The following is a 19831-nucleotide window of genomic DNA, read 5'->3' as shown; positions in this document are numbered from 1 at the left end:
CTGAACTGGGTCAAAGAACTACCTTCCTGGAGCTACCTCCTTACTTAGATCGTTCGTTCCCCAATTCAAACTCGGATCAGTTGGCAAGTGGATTCCGTGCCTGGGTACGAAACTCTAAACGCAAAATTCGATCATTCAAGTCGGATAGCATTTATCTACGCTAGGATCCGACCTACATGAACTTCTTTCTTCTCTTATGATATTTCTAGAAAGCGAAAAAAAGAAATAATGGGGAATAGAATACAAGTGTTGAGTACCAGCTTCTACTCTTGTGAAAGGTGGGCCTGACCTCTTCCTTTCTATTTAGAAAGTGAAAGTCCTTGCCGGTGTGACAGTATGAGTAGACGGTGCTCTTCTCTTTCCAGGTTCATAATCGGTGCTATTGAATCTGCAGTTAAGGGAATATCGCCAGTTCTTTGAAAAAGAGTTCCGCTCAGGAATCCCTTTGAGGGAGGTTTAGCCTAGCCTTCAGGTCCTATAAAAAAAATGGAGCTTACCGGTTTATGGAATTGAGAAATAGATGTCCTACCAAGGCTGTATGGAATAGAATGAAGGGTTAGGGTTCTTGCGGGAAGAAGGACAAACCGGGCCCCTAGTGGTCCTTATCTTATCACGCCACACATGGAGACATCTCAAATAGGTAAATTGGTTTGGGAAGACGGGGGAAAAACATCCATCGTTTAGGTTTCTGAGTAGCTAAAGTTAAGATAGAATAGGTCATCACATCCTGGGGTTGAAGAATGAGCAGCTTTAAAAAGGAAATGGCAAGCAGGAAGGAGAGTAGTAACGTCGTATTATCCATCCGAAGCAGTAGCAGGCCAGGCACTGGTCTTTCTATCTTCTGGCTGTTCCCAGAAGGGATTTCCGAGCTTTTGAAATAATAGCTGTGGCACTCTCTTTCTTCCATAGAGAGGGAACTTATCCTTAGACTTTTGGAGCTTTGGCTTTGGTTTGGACCTGTACTAGTCCGAGAAGTGAGAGCACCAGGTTGGAAGATGCTGGTTCGAGAGGACCTGGAAAAATGCTAGTAAGAAGGAGGCTAGTTTGCTAGGTTGTAGATCTTCTCCCTTATTCTTTATAGAGGAATCCCCTAAATTCAAATAAGATCTTTCTCCGCTCCGTCAAAAGCCTAATTGAGACAAATCAGCTCTTACTGTTCTCCGGTCTTTGCTCTTGAAGATCCGCTCTTGAGAACCTCTATCTCTTTCTTCAAAGCCTCATTCGAAGCCTGTCAGTCTTACATACAGTATATTACCCGCAAGTTCATCTTCTTTGATAGGATATTAGATTAGTCAGCAATCCAAGTTCCAGCTGGTTCTCAAACTTCAGAGGTGGCCTTACTTCCTTTTTAAAGCAAACATGTGGACATAAAAAAGAATGAAATTGATAGAATAGAGGAAGATTAATGTGCAGCTGATTCTATACCAGCCGATTCAATTGTTCAGCTACTTCGAAAAAACTTACTATTATGGCTATGTAAGGGGACCGGCTTCCCCTTTTTCAATCACCTCCTACCTTAAGGTAGGCCCACTGCTGAATACCCTCAATCGAAAGGTCAAGGAGATTATATAACCCCATAGTATGAAGAGCTGCTCGGGGGATCGCACCCCTTGGCCTAGGGTATACATTCAGATCTGGAGGCATACCTAATTAACGATAAGAGCAGAGATCTCCTCTCTCCTTCGGACCCTCTACCTCTACTTCCCTTCCGCTCATAAACAGCCTTCCAGCAAGGAGAAAGAGATAAAGAAGAAAATTCTCAAATTCCCACAAATGGTTTGAATAAGCATTCCTTAGAGAGGGAATGTCGGATGAGACACTATTTGGCCTTCTTTCAGGAGTTGTAGATAGTATCACCTTTAGCTGGTAGCTAGCAAAGAAGTTATCCCCTATCAACGTATATAGTTGAGGGCAAACCGAGGGTTTACCCGCAGCTTCTGTCCATGAATCCTCTTTCGCTTGGTTACGGGACTAGAGCGAATCGTCTCTTGTGCTACGGTCTAATATATGTGTCAAAGAGCGGATTCTCTTGCAGCGGATACGGGGCATGCCCCTGAGCCTATTGATTCAATTCCTAGCAAGTCCTGTCTCTCTCCTTCACTTAAAACACAGCCTATGATGATTCTCAATTCCTTTTTTTGAAACTTCAGTAGGCTCCCCCTTCTTTGGCGATAAGGCTCATCAGTAGATTGACTACGAGGCCGAAGAGTCTTACTACAGGGGTTACCACTCCTGCAAGACTGCTTTGGGTTCCAGAGTTGTTATAAGGGCGGGACGGCGAGAGGAGGAAGCTACTACTACCGGGCGAGATGTTAGTGGAAAAGAATAGGGTTCAGAGGAGAGGTCACAAGCTACCACTACTACGTAATCTACTTCTACTGCTACTTGAAATCGATTCTCTTTCATGACTCTCTTTCTCATTCTCTTTCCACCACTAGTTAGAAATAGACTAGAGCATTCCCTGGAACAGGCCGTAGAGAGGTATTCAACAAGCGCCACTCAACTGCGCTAACTAAGCCCTCCATAGAAGTTCAAGGAAGTAAAGCTACATACTACTGGAAAGAGATGGGCTTTCTCCTTTCTATTTCTTGCGGGCTATTGATTTCGGGTTGAGACTTTGCTTGCTTACTTTCACGCTTCCTTCAGTGAGCTACTTAAGGTTTAAGGTAAGGGGCACTCCTAGCATAGATTACCATTCTAACCTGTCTTTGCTGGTAGATAGATGCGCTTAATTAGTTACCTGAATTAAAGAGGACTCTTGAATAAGTTGACTTCGCCTGGGCGTCATCTTTCCTTTCATTCACTAGTTGAGTACTTCCTCCTGTCAGATAGAAGCTTTTCAAAGGGTGCTTCGCTTCCAGCTCTTCTTGTTCGATACCGCTTCCCGTCCTTGTAAATATCATCTCTTACCGCTCTTATGGATCAATCGGTCAACTGTAGGAAACTGGCCAATTGCTGTCAACTGGTATCGGTACAACCACGAATCTCTTGTTTTCTTTGTTTACAGCTGGCCTTACTTAAATAGGAGTTCCTGCTTCTAGCTAGCTCAATCAGTGCGCTGGAGTTCCGTTCTTTCAATCTCTCCGCCAGCGCCAGGGAAGCGCTCTTCGGGCTGAGGTCCAATTCATCTCGTAGGCTTATTGTAGAAAGGAAATCTTCAATCAATCATCATCTACATTATATAATAATAATATATATATAAGAGATGAAGTGGGAAAGGCTTCCCTCGGTACAGCGAGGGAGGAACCAAGCCTTCGCTCGATCACCGAACCGCCAGTCTTAACTCCTTGAATCAGTCAGCAAATTAGTAAGTCCATCAATCTGTAGTGGAATAGTCTCACCAGCCCGTAGACTAGTCCAGTAGTGGGTGAGTAGAGTCTGTGCTTTGGTGGGCACCGGGCATCCAGTAAGAAGAAGTAGCTCCGCCAACAGCGCACGCAAGCTGCTCAGGAAGAGCACAACTCTAACTAGCGAAGGGAGGTGATCAGCTCAATTGAAAGAGAGGGATACTCGCCTCTTTTCCAAGAAAGCCATGGGAGTCCACGTTTGCGTGGGGCCGGGTACTTCTCCTTTATCCCTTGCCTTGCTTTTTTGCTCGGCCACTCTCTGTTCTTAAGTAAGGGTTCCCCTCTCTCAAAAAAAAGAATATGTTAATCGTTACCGATACCAGGCAGAGTTGCTTTTCCTTGCTCCAGAGGAGATTGGTATTGGTAGAGTCGCATTCAACCCCGTCTTTTTGCCCTTTGGCTGGTAATCACATCGGCCATAAGGTGGTCTATCACCTCGGTTGGGGAGAAAAGCTTTTTTGTTGTCGGAAAATCCCTCTCCGCTTTATTAAACTCTTCTCTTAGGCGAGAGCTCACTCAATTCCTTTTTAAACTTTCGCAAAGCTCTCCTTTCCTTAGAGTGAGTTGGTTTTGAATGAAAGCAGGTTTCATCCTGACTTTCATCGGGGACAGGTACGGGGTCTGGGTCGGTCGATACGATGAACGGGAAATCCAAAAATGTTGCTTCATTGAAGTCCCTCATGGAAGAAGAATTGGCTGATGTAGAAGGCTTATTTGTTATCGTATCCACCACATAGTTTACATACTCAGACAGGCTGACTCCAGCGCCTATAGTCAGAAGCCCTTATAGCAAGTGCTAGCTCTATTTATCCTATTGGGATTGGAGCAAGAGTGGAATGGAAGAAAGAAAGCAGTCCTTATCTTCTTCTTCTCCTCCTCCCGACATGAAGGAATGCCCGATAATCCTTCGGGGGCTGGTATGTCCTTTCAGTTCTGGTCTGGGGAACGCCGATCAGAGAAAGCACTCCTATACTGCCTGGTGTTGATTCGGCAATTTGCGTCTAGTGGGGAGCTTTGTCATCTCAAAGAATAAGCGGATCTTCCCTTGCATGCGGATCTTAAAGTCGTGGATCTTTTGATGGCCGGTAGCTGCTTTCTGCTCTCCTTATTAGTGCCAACTCCGCTAGGTATAGGGAGGGAGTCTTCTACAAGTCGCATTACTGGTCGATGACCTGATTTTGGAAGCAGTCGAGATGCCTTTCCTGGGGGAACCCTTCCTTGCATTCTTTTATTGTATTCGCTTCAATCGCTCCTGAATCGGGGGATCAAAGATCGGAAGACTTTCCTTTGCCCTTACTCTATTAAGAAGGAAATTTCCTGGTCTTCACTCTTCGCTCCTAACTCATTTACGCTTTTGGTATTGACTAAAAATGTCATCCGGCTCCTCATCTATTGAACTCTCGGCTTACGCAATGATCGGATCGGAAGAACTCTTTTCAACCGCCCATGATTGAGACAAGCGTAAATGAGAAGAAATTCTTTTTCATAGTCTGTTAATTTTCTTCTTGTTGCATCTCGTCGATACGATAGGTTGATTTACCTTACTAGTCATATGCCCTAAAGGTTTACTGTCTGGATGGTACTTTTCAACAGATAAGCGAATCGCGCTCAAGTGGTGGTTGACGAAATATCTAATCCTCGTTTTCCCTGTCTGGTGTGGTCTTCCGCTGTCCCTTTCCGCTTCACGCAATAGCACGCTCCGAAGCAAGCGGGCTTCGCCGGTAGTAGCCTCCTGAATTTGTCGAATAGCTTCTTTCCGGCAAAGCTTACCAATCCTACACTCCTTTCTTCTATGTCTGGTGGAGCTATTCCCAGACAGCCTGAGAGCTGAGTGAGGACCTTATTTGACATGCTTTTTTCCTTCCAAAGCGAAATAATCACTCCTGTAGCTTATTGCGCTCGATCTACATCCTACCTAACTCGATTAAGCTTTTCTTCTTACACACAGAAGGTTTTTGCTCTCGTATTGCGGGTTTTCCACTTCGTTCAGTTACATTAGGGCTTTATACAACTCTACCTTGGTGATTAAGTTCCGCTTTAGTTGGTGTGAAATGAGCGGATTCTGGGATAGGAGGTCTTGTCGGTATGGAACCTACCCTTCCGGAGTGAAGGATTGTCATCCTATAGCCGAGTGTTTTTAATTTGGTTTAGAGTCGAGTGATGAAGCTCATGATTCTGCCGTTAGTGAGAAGCAAGTAAACTCTATAGCCCTAAACTAAAGGAGCAGGTCAAGTTCGTTCAGCTTGAGGGATAAATTACGTGGCTGACCTGCCAGTCCATCAAATATCGTAGTTTATCCTTAAGAGCAGGAGGTTCCTTGTGTGAAACTTAGATGTTGAAGCACGCACCTCAATCACCCTGCCTGTGTGAATTGAACGAACTTCAAAGTACAACCAGCTTAAGCTGGTTTTCCACCGATTTTTTAGTGTTCGGCCATTTCTAGCAAAGTCTAAAGGACATATTCGTTGCCGATTTTGGGTTCTGATGGAAGATACTGCTGAGGTTATACACCAAGTACACACGTGATTCTGCTCTGGCAGAAGTGCACGCGCAATTCAGCTCTGGAAAAACTCCCTGAGGTCCAGAGAGAGATGAAGTTTATAGTCAACCTCTGCCTCTCAGATAGCTTTCTTTTCCAACACTTCTATGTGGAGATAGATGTAATATTAATATGATTGATAGTTTCAGTTTACTATTTGAAGTTTTCCAAAGTCTCAAATTGGTTCCGGCCTTGTTTCGTAGTGAATTTATGGATTTGAATACTTCTAACACTGAATTTTTTTTTGTAAATTCAACTTGACTTGTACCTGGAACAGAGAAAAAGGGTATCCAATTGAAATCCAGGCACTTTTTTCTATTTTTCGCTTAGATGTGCTCGGCAGATGCTAAAGCCAGAGCGTGATGGCAAGAATTGATCGAGCGAAGAATCACAGTTCTCAGCTATCACATTCAGAAAGACTACTGGCCTAATTTCACTCAATTAAATAAACTATACCCTTACAAAACTTATTAGTACTCCTACACAGTTGTTCAATTTTAATGTCATTCTCAACTCTATCCCTGACTGGGTCTTTGATTTCAGGCCCTTTTGAGGAGGGTATCTTTTTGGTTAATATCAGCCCGGCTCGCATGGACTTCCGGTCTTTCTTAGTTGACAACTTTTTTATTGCAATTTGAAGTTCTCTAGTTACTCCTGCACAAGCAACAGCAGTTATGGATTTGATTGAGGGGCGCTGGGAAGAATGGATCGGGGAGATGCCCTTGAAGATCACTTACCCAGCTCTGGAAGGACATGAGTGGAGAATTGTCACCGGATTTGATCCAAAAAACACAGGGCGGAGTTACCTTATTGGTGAGTCTTGGCCGGGTTAGTGTTTAAGGAAGAAAACCTTATTGTAGGTTATTTTTTATTTAAATAGTGCCAAATTCCAAAATAAAAGGAAAGGGATGCTTGTACGCACATTAGATTTGCTAACTCAATTGATCCTACTGTATCTAGATCAGGGTTCCCGTTTAAGAAAGCTTGTTAGCTTTGTATTGGCTCCCATCTTACTTAACGGGGCCCTTAGTTGAATACCGATCAAAATTGTTTGCAATTTTGAGACTTTTCCAATAAAGAATTATTCGTTATGTTAAATACCCCGAAAAGCTGAAACCTCTTATTCCGGTCCTTAGAAAAACTACAACTAGTCAGGAATTGCGTAAGAGAAGAGACGTCGTAAGTAACAATAGCGCAAAAGCAGGCGGCGGAGATCCGCAAAGGTAACCGGATGCTTGGGGCTTAGGACAAGGAGCGTCCGGAGTCTCTTAAGAAAGGACAAAGAGAAATTTATATCATGTTTACACCGATCGGATTTCAAAAAGTCCTTCGCCCCTTATCTTCTCGTCTATCTTCTTTATCTTCTGATCGGATCGCCTGCCTTCTTTCAAGCCCTACTTGAAAGGCTTGCTTTCTTAAAAAAAGCTTTCTTTATTAAGAGTCCTTTAAGAAGCTAAGCTCCTTCAGATAGTAAGATTCGCTTAACTTCATACCTCTAAGCGCTCGTGACTATCCGATGATAGTCACTTCGCTTTCCTTTTAGACTGAAAAAGGAAAACGGAAAGATTGAGCATAAAAAAAATATAGAGAATGAGCTATTACGTGCAAACAATGGAAATTCAATAATAAGAGTCTGATCTTCTCGCTTAAGAATATGCGATTCCTCCGGAGTGAAGTTGTTGGGGGGAAGAGAAGATGAGGAAGCTAGTTTAATTGAGGAAGCCACTTTCTTTAATGTATACTAGCTGGTCTACAAAAGCATGACGCATGACGCTTCTCCTTTTTTTAGTCCACTCTCCCTTAGAAAACGGAGCTGCTTGAAAGCAGATTTAGAAATTACATAGGTGAATGTAGAGATCACCGGTGTCCTACTCGAGACGAAGTACTTGTCGTCCCCAAACCAAAAGGGATGAGGGAAAAAGGCTCGAGAAAGCGTCCTTGGAAGGGGGAATATCTGAAAAAGTGTTAGCGGGGAGCCCATCCCTCTCGTTCTTACAGAAGACATAAGGGGGAATACACGACGGACGGAAAGCGGGGAAACATCCTTTTTCTGTCTTCTCTCCACAGAGGAAGGAAAGCACCGCCAAGCCAACAAGAAAGCAGAAACTGCATGAGGTAAGACTAAGGGCCTTGCCTTGTGCGCCCTGCAAGAGATTACCGGGGGTCTCGGTACCAGGGGGGCGCGGGAACAAGAAACTCCAGTAAATAAAAGAAAGACAATAGGAGTCCTCTCAATAGCCGAGGGCCCACTTCCCTATATGCGCTTACGGAAGGGGAAAAGCTTGATTCTCATAGATTAGACAATACACATGTGCAAACAAGAAAATCAAACTATCTTATTATTGATACTATATATTTATCCTTTCCCCTATAGATCCACCTTTCTTCAAAATAAAGATATAGCAACTAAAAGAAAGCTAAATCGAATCGGAATAGGATAAAGAACGCACGAAGGATCAGAGAGAAAGGGGATTCTAAAAGCTAAAAGCCTAGAAAACTAGATTGTCAGACTCGGAGGTAGCAGTAAGATCTCTGTCTCCAGAGAAGGCATGAGGGTTTTCTAAAAGTCTCCTCTCATTACTTATGGATAAAGCTCTTAAGCTTAAGCTTTTACGAACTGAAAGATCTTCCCATTCTAAATAAGAATGAGAGTCTTTCAACTAGATGTGCTCCTTTGGCTGGGTTTGAGAGAGAGAGCGTGAGATAGTTGGTCTAATAACTAGTCCAACTTCCTTGTATCTGAAAGCGATGACAGGATGTTAGGTCTAGTAAGGAGACTTTTTGGATAATTTACTTCCACGAATAGACTGTTAGGCTAAGAAGAATAGGTTGGGATTGATCCCACCTTTGAAAGAGTGGTTTTGCTCTGTCAATACAGCTTATCGAGTTATCAAGCTGAACTGCCTTCTGTAAGGAGCTTGAATCGTTCGTTTACTCTAAGTCTTATTACCGACGCGATGGATTGCTATTTGAAAACACTTTCAATACAAAAAGAGCTCCTTCCGGCTATACTCTAGTTGGACAGTCTTAGTTCAGTTTGAGAAGTCAAGGAGGCACGAAGAGCTAACAAAGAGTCTTTCTATTTGACTGTCCGAAATCAAGTGGGAGATTCAATTGAAAAGGCCCCTTACTATAGATAGGGTGTTAGCGCTGTTTTTTGAAATAAGGACGTTTAGGTTTGACTAATAAGATAGAAAGGGGCAAGCCAAAACCCACTCTGCTGAGTTCGGCTTTCGGGGCTACCTACTTTAGGGCTTATGTAATATATAAAGAAGAACCCTTTTAGGGCCTTTTTGTTTAAGGGCTGCTCGCCTTTTGAATAGAAGGAAGTGGGAGAGCAGAGGTTATTTCGGTAAACCGATGCATGAGCTGAGGCTCCCATGCCCCGCCGACCCTCCGAAAAAGTAAGGGCTCATAGGGAGTCAGAAGCAAGCAGAGTAAAAGGCGGGTAAAACTCACATAAGCAGAGGGGGAGACACATTCATGAAAAGCGAGAAGCCCTGCCGTGGGGGACTGACCAACTATGAATAGATCTTACTTATGCTTGCGGGTAAGAACATATATTAGTCCGTATCGTGGGTCTATTTGTTACAAAAGGCGAACATCCCCTTTCCAAAACATTAACATAGGTCCTCAGGCAGACATCGAAAAGGGGGCGAAAAGAGTCTATTTACCTTTACAATATTTCGGAATGTATCATGGCTCTATCTATTCATTAAAAAAAGAAAAAAGAGTTCTGCATCTCGGGTGAACAAATAGGCGTGGGGAAGAGTGAGAGGGGGGGGCTACGAGCCCTCTCTCGTTGTTGTTCCCGGACCACCCATCCCTTCCTTCCCCTTCGCCCGGCCCGGTGAGATCAGATTTCTAGAACGAAGTGAAGTGATAGGAAGAGAAGACTGCTGGCGGGAAATCCCTATTCATGAAAGCCCCTTGTTAAGGTTAGGGGGAAAACGAAAGTGCGCTCCTGCGCACCAGCTGAAGAAAGGAGCTTTGGAAGCTTACCTTATTATTATATTAAAAGGGGAAAGGGTTCCAAACCTATCTGACTAATAAGAAGAAAGGGGCGTTCAGCCACTTGACTGTAAGGAGGGGGGCAAGCCAAAACCTACTCCTAAGAAGTTGCTGGATCGAAGTAGTACATTATACATCTGCCCGCCAGCAGCAGAGGCGGAGACAGAGTTGCCCCTTATACGCGATGTGGCGAAAAAGACTGATTCAACGAGATATGCCTTGCCTGCATTAAGATTTAAAACTTGTCGTCTACTTTCAGGAAATGTTTGGAACAGAGAACTTACAATAATACAACGCCGTATTCTCGGAAGATTGAGGAACAAGAAGAGATCTATTAAGAGAAAGATTTATTCTAGAGAAAATCTTAACAGTTACATCCAATCACAAACTACACGAAAGTTGTCCCTTTTTTATGGAGATTTACCCATCACAGAGATGCACAGAGGAAGAGAACGAACTTCATATATCCCCTTTCTACTCAATCCAGAAACAAGATCGGACGTTATCCCGGTTCGTCTCCATTTTTGTGAAACTATTCCTCAAGCAAGGCAGCCGATAAGTCATCGAAGGGTTTGTGTGAATAATGGAATGGTTAACATTACTCATTTTAAACTCTCCCACGGTGATATAATATCTTTTCAAGAAAATGATGCGAGAACCCGCGGTGAAGAAATAAAGAGATCCTTCTATATCGAAATCTCAGTTGAGAAAATAATAGGAAAATTCCTGGATCACCCGTGGAGAAGAACCAAAACAGAATGGTTCCGCCTACTCAAAACTAAGAGGGGATGCCGCCTACTACTAAAATCCCGGTTTTTGCAACAGTTGCGTTCTTCTATGCAAGAAGAAGACTTAGAAAGAACAAAGAAGTTTGGATCCGAAAAAGTATGCTTAGGCAGTTCTTTCGCTGAGCACAACAGAATGAAGAGGAATTTTTATCATTTCAAATCCCTATTCTTATCGAAGAGAAGGAACGAGAAAAACCGAAATATTCCTACTCGAACAAGAAGTCCTATAGTTTACAACTCTTCTTTATATAGTAATTCGACCTATTGCTCCGCACCCCCCCATCAGTTTACTAAAAAGATCAAAATAAAAAGGATCGAACTACCTACTCATTATTCGGAGGTGAATCATAGAACACCAAAGGCTGTGGTATCTTATGGACCTAACATAGGTCACATACCTCACGACATAAGATTGAAAGATCCAAACCTTCTTCTTCGGAGCGGAAAGGGACGTGGCCAAAACATATAAAGATCGGCGTAGTCGCTCATAGGGACATATCTATCCGGATAGAGGATAGTCTAGGCCGATTCATAGATAGATCTCTCTCCATATAGATAGGTATCTCCGTGGATAGAGATAAAGATAGGGATCCATCTAGATCTTGATTCACTATTTCCATATTTTTTCTTTTTTCTGATTGATTGCCTTTTTTTTGACGACAAGTTTTCGTTTTCAATCTTAATGCAGGAGCGGAAAGCCACTTGACTGTAAGGAAAGGAAACATCGTTTTTCAATTATTACTTGCTGGGGCGGAGCGTAGACGAGCGAGCAGAGCCAAGGAAAGAGGGAAGCCCGTCATAGAGCAGTCGACTAGAAGTAGAAGACTGCTGGCCTGAGAGAAGGCGGCCTCTCTCGGGAAAGATGGCCCAATTTCTCTTCTTTCTTTTTGATTTCAGCTTTCTTTTTTTTTTTTTTTTCAGGGGTCCAGAAGGCTAAAAGGTGGGGGAGAAGGAAGCCGAACCTCTAATCGACCTGGACACATAAAGAATTCTCGGCGTCGAGAGAGATTTGAGATTCCGTAAGTAACTCAGTGAGTGCTTTCTAAGAAGGGCTTGGAAGAAGAAAATGAAATAGGAACAACCGCGCTGGTCGTAATAGATCGACTTTCATGCTAGTTCTTGCTCCAGCATGAAAGTTCCATTTCAGGGAAGGACGACGTACTATGATACTTTCCGTTTTGTCGAGCCCTGCTTTGGTCTCTGGTTTGATGGTTGTACGTGCTAAAAATCCGGTACATTCCGTTTTGTTTCTCATCCCAGTCTTTCGCAACACTTCAGGTTTACTTCTTTTGTTAGGTCTCGACTTCTTCGCTATGATCTTCCCAGTAGTTTATATAGGAGCTATAGCCGTTTCATTCCTATTCGTTGTTATGATGTTCCATATTCAAATAGCGGAGATTCACGAAGAAGTATTGCGCTATTTACCAGTGAGTGGTATTATTGGACTTATCTTTTGGTGGGAGATGTTCTTTATTTTAGATAATGAAAGCATTCCATTACTACCAACCCAAAGAAATACGACCTCTCTGAGATATACGGTTTATGCCGGAAAGGTACGAAGTTGGACTAATTTGGAAACATTGGGCAATTTACTTTATACCTACTATTTCGTCTGGTTTTTGGTTTCTAGTCTTATTTTATTAGTAGCCATGATTGGGGCTATAGTACTGACTATGCATAGGACTACTAAGGTGAAAAGACAGGATGTATTTCGACGAAATGCTCTGGATTCTAGGAGGACTATAATGAGGAGGACGACAGACCCGCTCACGACAATAAGGAGAAGCAGTGGTTCGAATCCACATCGTGAGCTTTAGTGCACAAGTCGTCGAATCCCTTAATTTGGGGCAGGAGTCTCGACGACAAGTCGTGCCTGCAGTTGTTCATGCACATCTTAAGAAGCTCCCATGCTTCAAGATTGAAGTTTTCACCAGAAATCTCTGTAAAAAAAAGAACGTTGTAACGAGATCGCATAGGTCCAACATAATCCTCCTAACAGGCAGCCAAAGATGGGCGAGGATCAATTAGTTAGCTAACGAAGTTGATGTTGAAGTAGAAAGAAGGCTAATAAATAGGAACGGAGTCGGGGAATTCTAACTCTTAACTTGCTCCTGCGACTTCCTTTTCATTTGGTAGGGCATGCCAACGAGATCTCATGAGAGCTTTTCAAAGAAATGATGTAAATGGATGTCCACAGACTCCTAGGCGGGGCTCTAAGGTGAATGGTATGGTTTGCTCACCCTAAGCTTCGTATGAGAGCGGAATAAAGACCAAGGAAATAGCGGTTTTCCTGTCATCACACGTAATTTCCCTCCTTTTTTTCCTCGCTCGAAAGCCCACGATAAAGGAAGTACAAATAGAATAGTGAGTTGAGTCTTTATTAGGGAGAGTTTTCACTCCAAAGAAGATTCATAAGAAAAAGAAGAGAAAGAGGAAGAATGCACGCAAAATCCTATCCTAATAGGGCTCGCCTCCCGTTGTTCTCTTCGGTTGTAAAGTGCTGCTCAAGCTGAGCTAACTACAGGTCCGAATGAACTGGGACACCAGACCATTCTTATCTTATGCTCTTATGCGGAAGCAAGCCCTTTGTTTCTATACGACTTTTCTTCACTTAGGGTGAGCAAACCATACTTTCAAGAGTCAACGAGTATAGAATCTATTGAATTACTCATCTGCGTATCAAGCTTCAAAGAATATCCTAAAAAAGAGAATACAATTGATAAGAAAGCGAGTAAGCCAACGGCGTCCCTTTATTTATGTTCGATTTTCTGTGAGCTAGTTGAAGTTGCTCTCCTTTTGCCTGCCTTCAATCGAGTTTGACTTTCTTCTGTCGTGCCAGGCGAGCGAGTGCAAGCGGCCTATGGAGAGTTAGGCCCTCTCATTTCTTCCCCCATATATTTTGTATATGATCTCCTAGAGAATACGTTGTGCTCCTAATTGAATTTACTATCTAAGTACAGCCAAGCTTGGTGCAAGTTGCACCAGTTAGAGTTGAATAGGAGGTTTGGATACAAGCGAAGACTTTCACTCGATAGGAGGTCTAATAGGCGAGGTACGAGGTAAGAGAAGAGTCAGAGTTTCCCTCCCTGATCTTTGAGTTGGAGCTTGTTTCAGTGCTTTTCGCTGCAAGTTTTGTTACACCCCTTTCTGCTACATCCCGCAGCATCAGTCCGGTCCTGTAATATGTTTTTCCTCCGAGGACTACTTTACCAGCAAGTGTGAGTTCATCGTCTCTTTGGTTAGTCCCGCGAAGTAGAGATGGATAAAGCAGGGACAACTCAGTTCGCTTTGTTCATTTTTGAGGGCTTTTCCTTCGTTTCGGTTGGGCCCAGAAGTTTACTTGTCCAATCTAAGCTAAGGCCCGTGAGACTAATCAGTCAAGTCAACCATACCTAAGGATCGGTGAAAGAACCCCAACAAGGTTAACTTCGAGTTACGATTTAGCTGCTGATGTCATCCTTCTTCTATAGAAAATAGTGGCATATCAGCTGTCTCACTAGTAGCGCATATAAGCTACTATAGACTGAAAGCTGTCACTGGATTTAGAGTTAAGCAGTTACTATAGTGTATGAGAACTCTTTACTATCTCTGGAATCTAGCTATGCTCTTACATCTTACAGGCACTGGGAATTCCTGACTTCCAGTCCTAACTCTTAGTCGCGCATCCGCTGTGAATGGAAGAAGTTTATGTGGCATATAAGCTCTTCCTTTCGGTTCAGCCTTAGTAGCGTTCACTGTGCGTTAGCCCGATATTTTGCCTTAGGTTGTATGTCTCACTGCTAGATTAGGTTAGGAATGGAAGAAGTAGTCCCTTTTCCCTGAAACTCACTGGCTTGATTCCCAGGCTTTAGCCAAAGACACATCCCGCTTTTGGCTTGGCTCCAGAACACCAGTGACTCAAGCAGCGGATTACAGTTCTTCCTTTAAGAAAGAAAGTTTACTTGCTCGTTTAGGTAGTTAGTTCGCTTCCGCATCGGCGAGAGAGAGAATTCCTATTTGATATAGCTATTTGTGCAAGTATTTTACGGTTAAGAAGCAACTCTCTCTTGTACAGATCGTGTATTAATCTACTATAACTATAGGGTAATACTTCCCTTCTATTATAACTATAGGATACTCCCCTTTCGCGAATTACTGCGTTTATCCGAGTGATCCACAAACGATGAAAATCTCTCTTTTTCCTATCCCTATCCCATTCACCGGTACTGATCGTTGATACTGTAAAAGTAGTTTTCTTGCTTTTTTGTGCCAGCTCATGATCTAAACGAGTCGCACATACACCCTAGTACATGTTCCTCGACGCTGAGGGCACCCCCGAAGAGCGGGGGATTTCGTGACATTTCTGATTGGCTGTCTTGTATTTCTAATAAGTTGTTTAATAGTTGGCATGTTGAATCGTATACATAATATGATGGGTTGGTTTAGATTGATCCTAACCGAATGATGATGAATTACTTCTATTTAATAGAATATTCAATTCGAAGAGAAAATCTCAAATCTCTCTCGACACGGAGAACCTCTCTTTTTAATACGCTATTTCAAGTGAGAATTCCAGTTCCGCTTGTTCCCGGCTATTGCATCTTCCCTGCCACACTGCTTCAACAACAGCTTCTTAGCGACCTACTGCCCTACCACCAAGACCGGCAAGAGCACCGGATGATTGAACACTATCCCAATCTCTAGAAAGAGTACCAGCGCTGACTCTTGCACCGCTGGAGCAACTTCTTCTCTCATCCTTCCTAAATGTTGCTCTTATACTTACTTAAGAACAAAAAGAATAGCTAGGTTTCCTTTTTCCCGAGGGGCACTGGCACTCTAATCTAAGACCTATACCTATCTTCGCTATCGCTCATGACTTCCGTCTTGTACGATATCGGTCATTGGAATCAAAGAAAAAGAACTTCAGAGTGGTCACTTCCCTCTTCTTATTACTTCAGACAATGCTTCCGGAGCTAGACGGAAACAGCCTTCTACCTTCAAATCTTTTCAAAAGCATTCGCTACCGGTGGTCAGAATTTTTTCCCATTCACATCTTTCTAAAAAAAAACTTCTACCTCGAGCACACGCAATGGAGCCCTGGGTTACCGAAAGCGATCAATCTTTCTTCTGGTGGGAGGGAGTCTTGTAAAGGGGGAGCCACTTGACTGTAGCCGTAGCGAAAGCGAAATCAAAAAATAAGAACTTTCTTGACCGGTCATGTGCGTCACCTGGGCCAAGACAAGAATGTCTATTCGTTTTTACCTTACGAACGAAGGCGACCATGGGGACCGGTTCCTTCTTTCTTTATGTTATGTCGGTTGCGGTGGAGGGCACTTAACCAGAGTTCTTGCGGGCAGGCTTCCTTCTAGGACAGGCTTTCTTACCAAAAAGATTTCCTTAGAATAAGGGATTTCCCCCGTTACGGAAGGAAAGACTCCGTTGATTGCTCCGATGATCGTGACCTTCGAACCCCGGTGCCGGTGGAACATCCACGTTAGCTTCCGTTGCAGAAGATCGCGTTTTTGTTGGAACTCTCTCCTTGTCGAAAAGTATTTAGAACGCTTCTCAGCTATCACAAAGAGGGAAATGTTGATCAATCGATCTGGAAAGACAATCCTGGTGAGAGCTTTTCATCATACCCTGCCGGGCTTGCTTTGCTCGGATGTTCTTGCCTTTGCCCCCCACGCCAGCTTGCTCTCTCATCCCTCCCACCCTTGCCTATACCTAGGATTCCCATTTGGTTCGGCTTTTCATAGATCTACATGGGAATCTTCGTCAGATCGATCATGCAGTTAGGGCCAATCAAGCAGAGATCGATTGGCCTGCCAGAGAGCTGACATTAGAAGACTGAGACCCACAGCACCAAGAAAGCTGGACGACATAGGATCAAAAGTTCAGGATGATGTGATCCAAGTCAATGACGAGGCAAAGCAGTTCCTTGACTTTGTCCATCGAGTCAGTAGCACGCTTGCAAAGGGTAGAAAGCGGACAGATGCCATCGAATCGGATGTGAACAAATTCCAGAAATCCGCTCTTAGAGTTCGAGAATCCAAGCGCTGGCAAGTCAGCTAGCGAACCAAGGGGCAAAGAAAGGGGGCCCTTGGGCCACTTGACTCTAAGGAAAGGGGAAAAGTTAGTTCCGTCTTCTACGATGTATGCTCTTTAACTGGTTCATACTGGAAGAATGGATGGCGTAGGAGTCTCTCTTCTGAGACTTGGACTGATGAACTCTGTAACCTATATTCTCCAACCTTCCTCGATACCCTAGAGGTCGACTCTTGCCACAAGGAATGTCATCGCCTTTCGGCTGTTCTACGATATTCCTTGGAGGATGGAACCTTTCTGTTGACCTAACTTTCCAGTGAGCGGACCTACTCGAAGGAAGGAAAAAGAAGGGGGTTGGGGGTGCTTCTATATAATCTCTAATCCGAGTCTTACCCCTATATATGTGGAAATTCTGCTACAAATGGATTGGATGCACGGAACTCACCTAAAAACCCAAACCTGCGTGCAGTCGAACTGCTTTATTCAACTTGGCAAAGACAAAGCATGACCTCTGGAACCAAATCGTTCTTGTCTCTGGATTGCCTCACAACTCGAAGCATGAGGCCTGGACCCATCGGTGGATAAGATCACATCTTCATGACAAAAGGTGTACACGTTCGGCCTAACTCAAGGTAATGGGCCAAACCTAACGAGTCCAAACAAATTGGATCTTATTGTATGACAAAACCACAGATTGGGCTTAATATTCAAGGCCCAGAAAAGATGGGTTGAATCCAGAAAGCCTTACCGCTCTTATTCCGCAGCCTTTAGCACATAGCAGTCGACGCAGAAGAGAGCAGCCCTACAAAATAGTCAAACTTCCTTCCTGTGATGTTAGTATTCGTATTACATACACTGATGTAAGTGGAATCAATCACCTAAATGACATGATTCAACTGCCAGTGAGATTAGGAGCTTCCTGAGAAGAGTAAGTTGAATCATGTAAATAGCATGATTCCTCAGCTGAAGCATTTTTTAAACACTGAAAGAGTGGTATTAGAATATACCTGAGAAGGAAGAAAGTTGAATCAGCAAAATGGCATGATTCAACAACTGATGAATTGTTTGTTGAATCATCCAATTCGCGCTCGCTCTAAAAAATAGACTATCCACAGTATAAATAGAGAATCAACAAGAACTGCCATTTGCCAGAAAACTCTTCTTTCGATAATAAATCAATCCTTACGCTCAAAGAGATTTCTAAAACAAACAATGGCTGGAGAATTCAGACTACACCAACCTTTCTCTGAAATAGAGAAAGAAGAAAAATTTATACAGGAGCGCAAGGAACTCCTTATAAGGTTCTGGAAAAAACTTCCAACAGACACTCCACTCAGGGAAGCAGAGCTCAGACTCAAAGCCCTACGGGAAGAGCAGAACTCTCTTGCGAGAGAAATGACATTAAAACACCGAGGTAACGGAAGTGAAGGCAACTCAACAGGAGGAATAATAAGAGGAGCACAGGGATAAAATTGAAGGAACAGGAGAGAAGAATAAGAATGAGTTTATTTTAGCCAATTGTTAGTTATATTTGAAATGTAGTGCCTGTTCTGTAAGCTCTCTTATAGGATCTCCCTTTGTTATTTTTTATAAAAAATATATAAAAATAGGTTATTCCTATGAGTAATGTTCCGAAATCATTTAGAAAATGTTTATATCAAAACAAAACTCCCAGGATAAAGTAAATTAGAGTTTCCAAATGCTTTGAATCTATATTCATAGGAGGTTATCATGGTGTATACACTTGGTAGTGTCGTAAATAGTGTACAATCTGAGTTTCCTGCTGTTCGCCTATCTACTCTGGTTGAGCATCTTGATTCCCTCATTAGAACGCATGCTCCTTTGATGAAAGATCGCAGGTGTGGCTCCTTCCTATGGTCTCTACTGCCAACTCGTTTCACTCCAGTTTACCGTAGCAACTACAGCAAGCTGACTAGCTCCCTGGCTCGTATGACTAGCTCGCTTACTTTACTTTCACTCAACAGCCTAGCTCTAACAAGCCAACTCCGTTCCTAGTTTCGCTACCCTGCTTTAGCCTCCCCCCTTATAACGAGCAAGTAAGTATACTAGCTGAGCTAGCCGCATTCCTAGTTACTACTTAGTAGCCTTATTTCACTTACAGCTATCTAAGACATTCAGGGGCTGTGTAACTGCTGTTAGAACGCTTCGTTACGGATGTCGAAAAGTGAAGATTGGTTCTGTGCCAGGTCATGGTGATATGCTGGATTGGATAAAGGGTTGTTTCGTCGATAGCATTATCTGATGTGGGATGCGTAGTAGCTGTTGTCACAGTAGGGGTCCCTAAGGCGGGAATTGTCCTAAAGTAGCCATAGCGTTGATTGCTCTCCTTGTTCTATCGTATGGGCGAATTATCTTAACGAAAGCCTTCTTTTTGGCCCTCGTGTGAGGGTTGTCATAACTTGTGTCTATCCGCTGTTAAATGACTTCACTTAATAGAGTCCTAAGGGCAGTCTCTTTGAGAAGGGGCCGTATTAGTTTTTATTAGCTGTCCCAGGGAAAAGAGTAAGTATTGGCTGTTGGCATGTCCGAGCTAAGATCGGTTGAGGCGGGTAAGGTTGCCTAGCTTACTTGGTAAAGGACTCCTTTCTTTAGTTTAGCGGCCATGGATCGATTCTAGGTGGTTCACTTGTATACCCCTATTCTCTGAGTTCACGTTCTGATCTAGCAAATCTACTTTTCAGATGAGTTCCTTAGTTTTTGGACAGGACAGGTGGGAACCAGGAGGTAACGCGTCTGTTAAAGCAATCGGGCAAATGCGTGTATACTAGCTTACTAGCTATAGCTGTTACTGTGCTTTCTGGATACCTTTCCATGTCTTATAGGTGCATGCAGGCAACTTGAGATCGAACTTCGACTTCGTAAACTCTGCTTCATCCGAAGCGAGGAATCAATCTATCTTTTCTGCTAGCCTTTTCCCTTTTTAGTATTAGAATCTAGCTCTTGCATCTTCATTCGATACGGGGAATCTCGCAATACTCAGAATGGCCTGTCAGCGAGAAACTCTCTATCAATAGTAAGTGAACGCGTAAAAACCAAGTAGTCGCTCCCTGACCCATACACCTATTGTAATGTCGGTCAACGAGGTAAAGAATCCGAATCGG

The 19831-nt window shown here is 43.3% G+C and overlaps 2 protein-coding genes across 2 annotated transcripts; both read left to right on the top strand.

Moving 5' to 3' along the window:
* The first annotated feature begins 10104 nt into the window (after positions 1-10104).
* Positions 10105-11154, top strand: rps4 (ribosomal protein S4). Its single transcript is given in 1 exon segment — positions 10105-11154. A coding segment is annotated over 1 exon segment (1050 nt).
* Positions 11155-11848: 694 nt separating this feature from the next.
* Positions 11849-12502, top strand: nad6 (NADH dehydrogenase subunit 6). Its single transcript has one exon. It carries the CDS (start codon positions 11849-11851, stop codon positions 12500-12502), a length of 654 nt encoding a protein of 217 aa, YP_009430468.1.
* Positions 12503-19831: the final 7329 nt, after the last annotated feature.

This window comes from Solanum lycopersicum, mitochondrion (assembly GCF_036512215.1).
Source record: "Solanum lycopersicum bio-material TGRC:LA1421 mitochondrion, complete genome".
Lineage (NCBI taxonomy): Eukaryota > Viridiplantae > Streptophyta > Magnoliopsida > Solanales > Solanaceae > Solanum > Solanum lycopersicum.
Note: the sequence above shows the minus strand (reverse complement) of the source record. Positions and strands in the feature narration are given on the sequence as shown.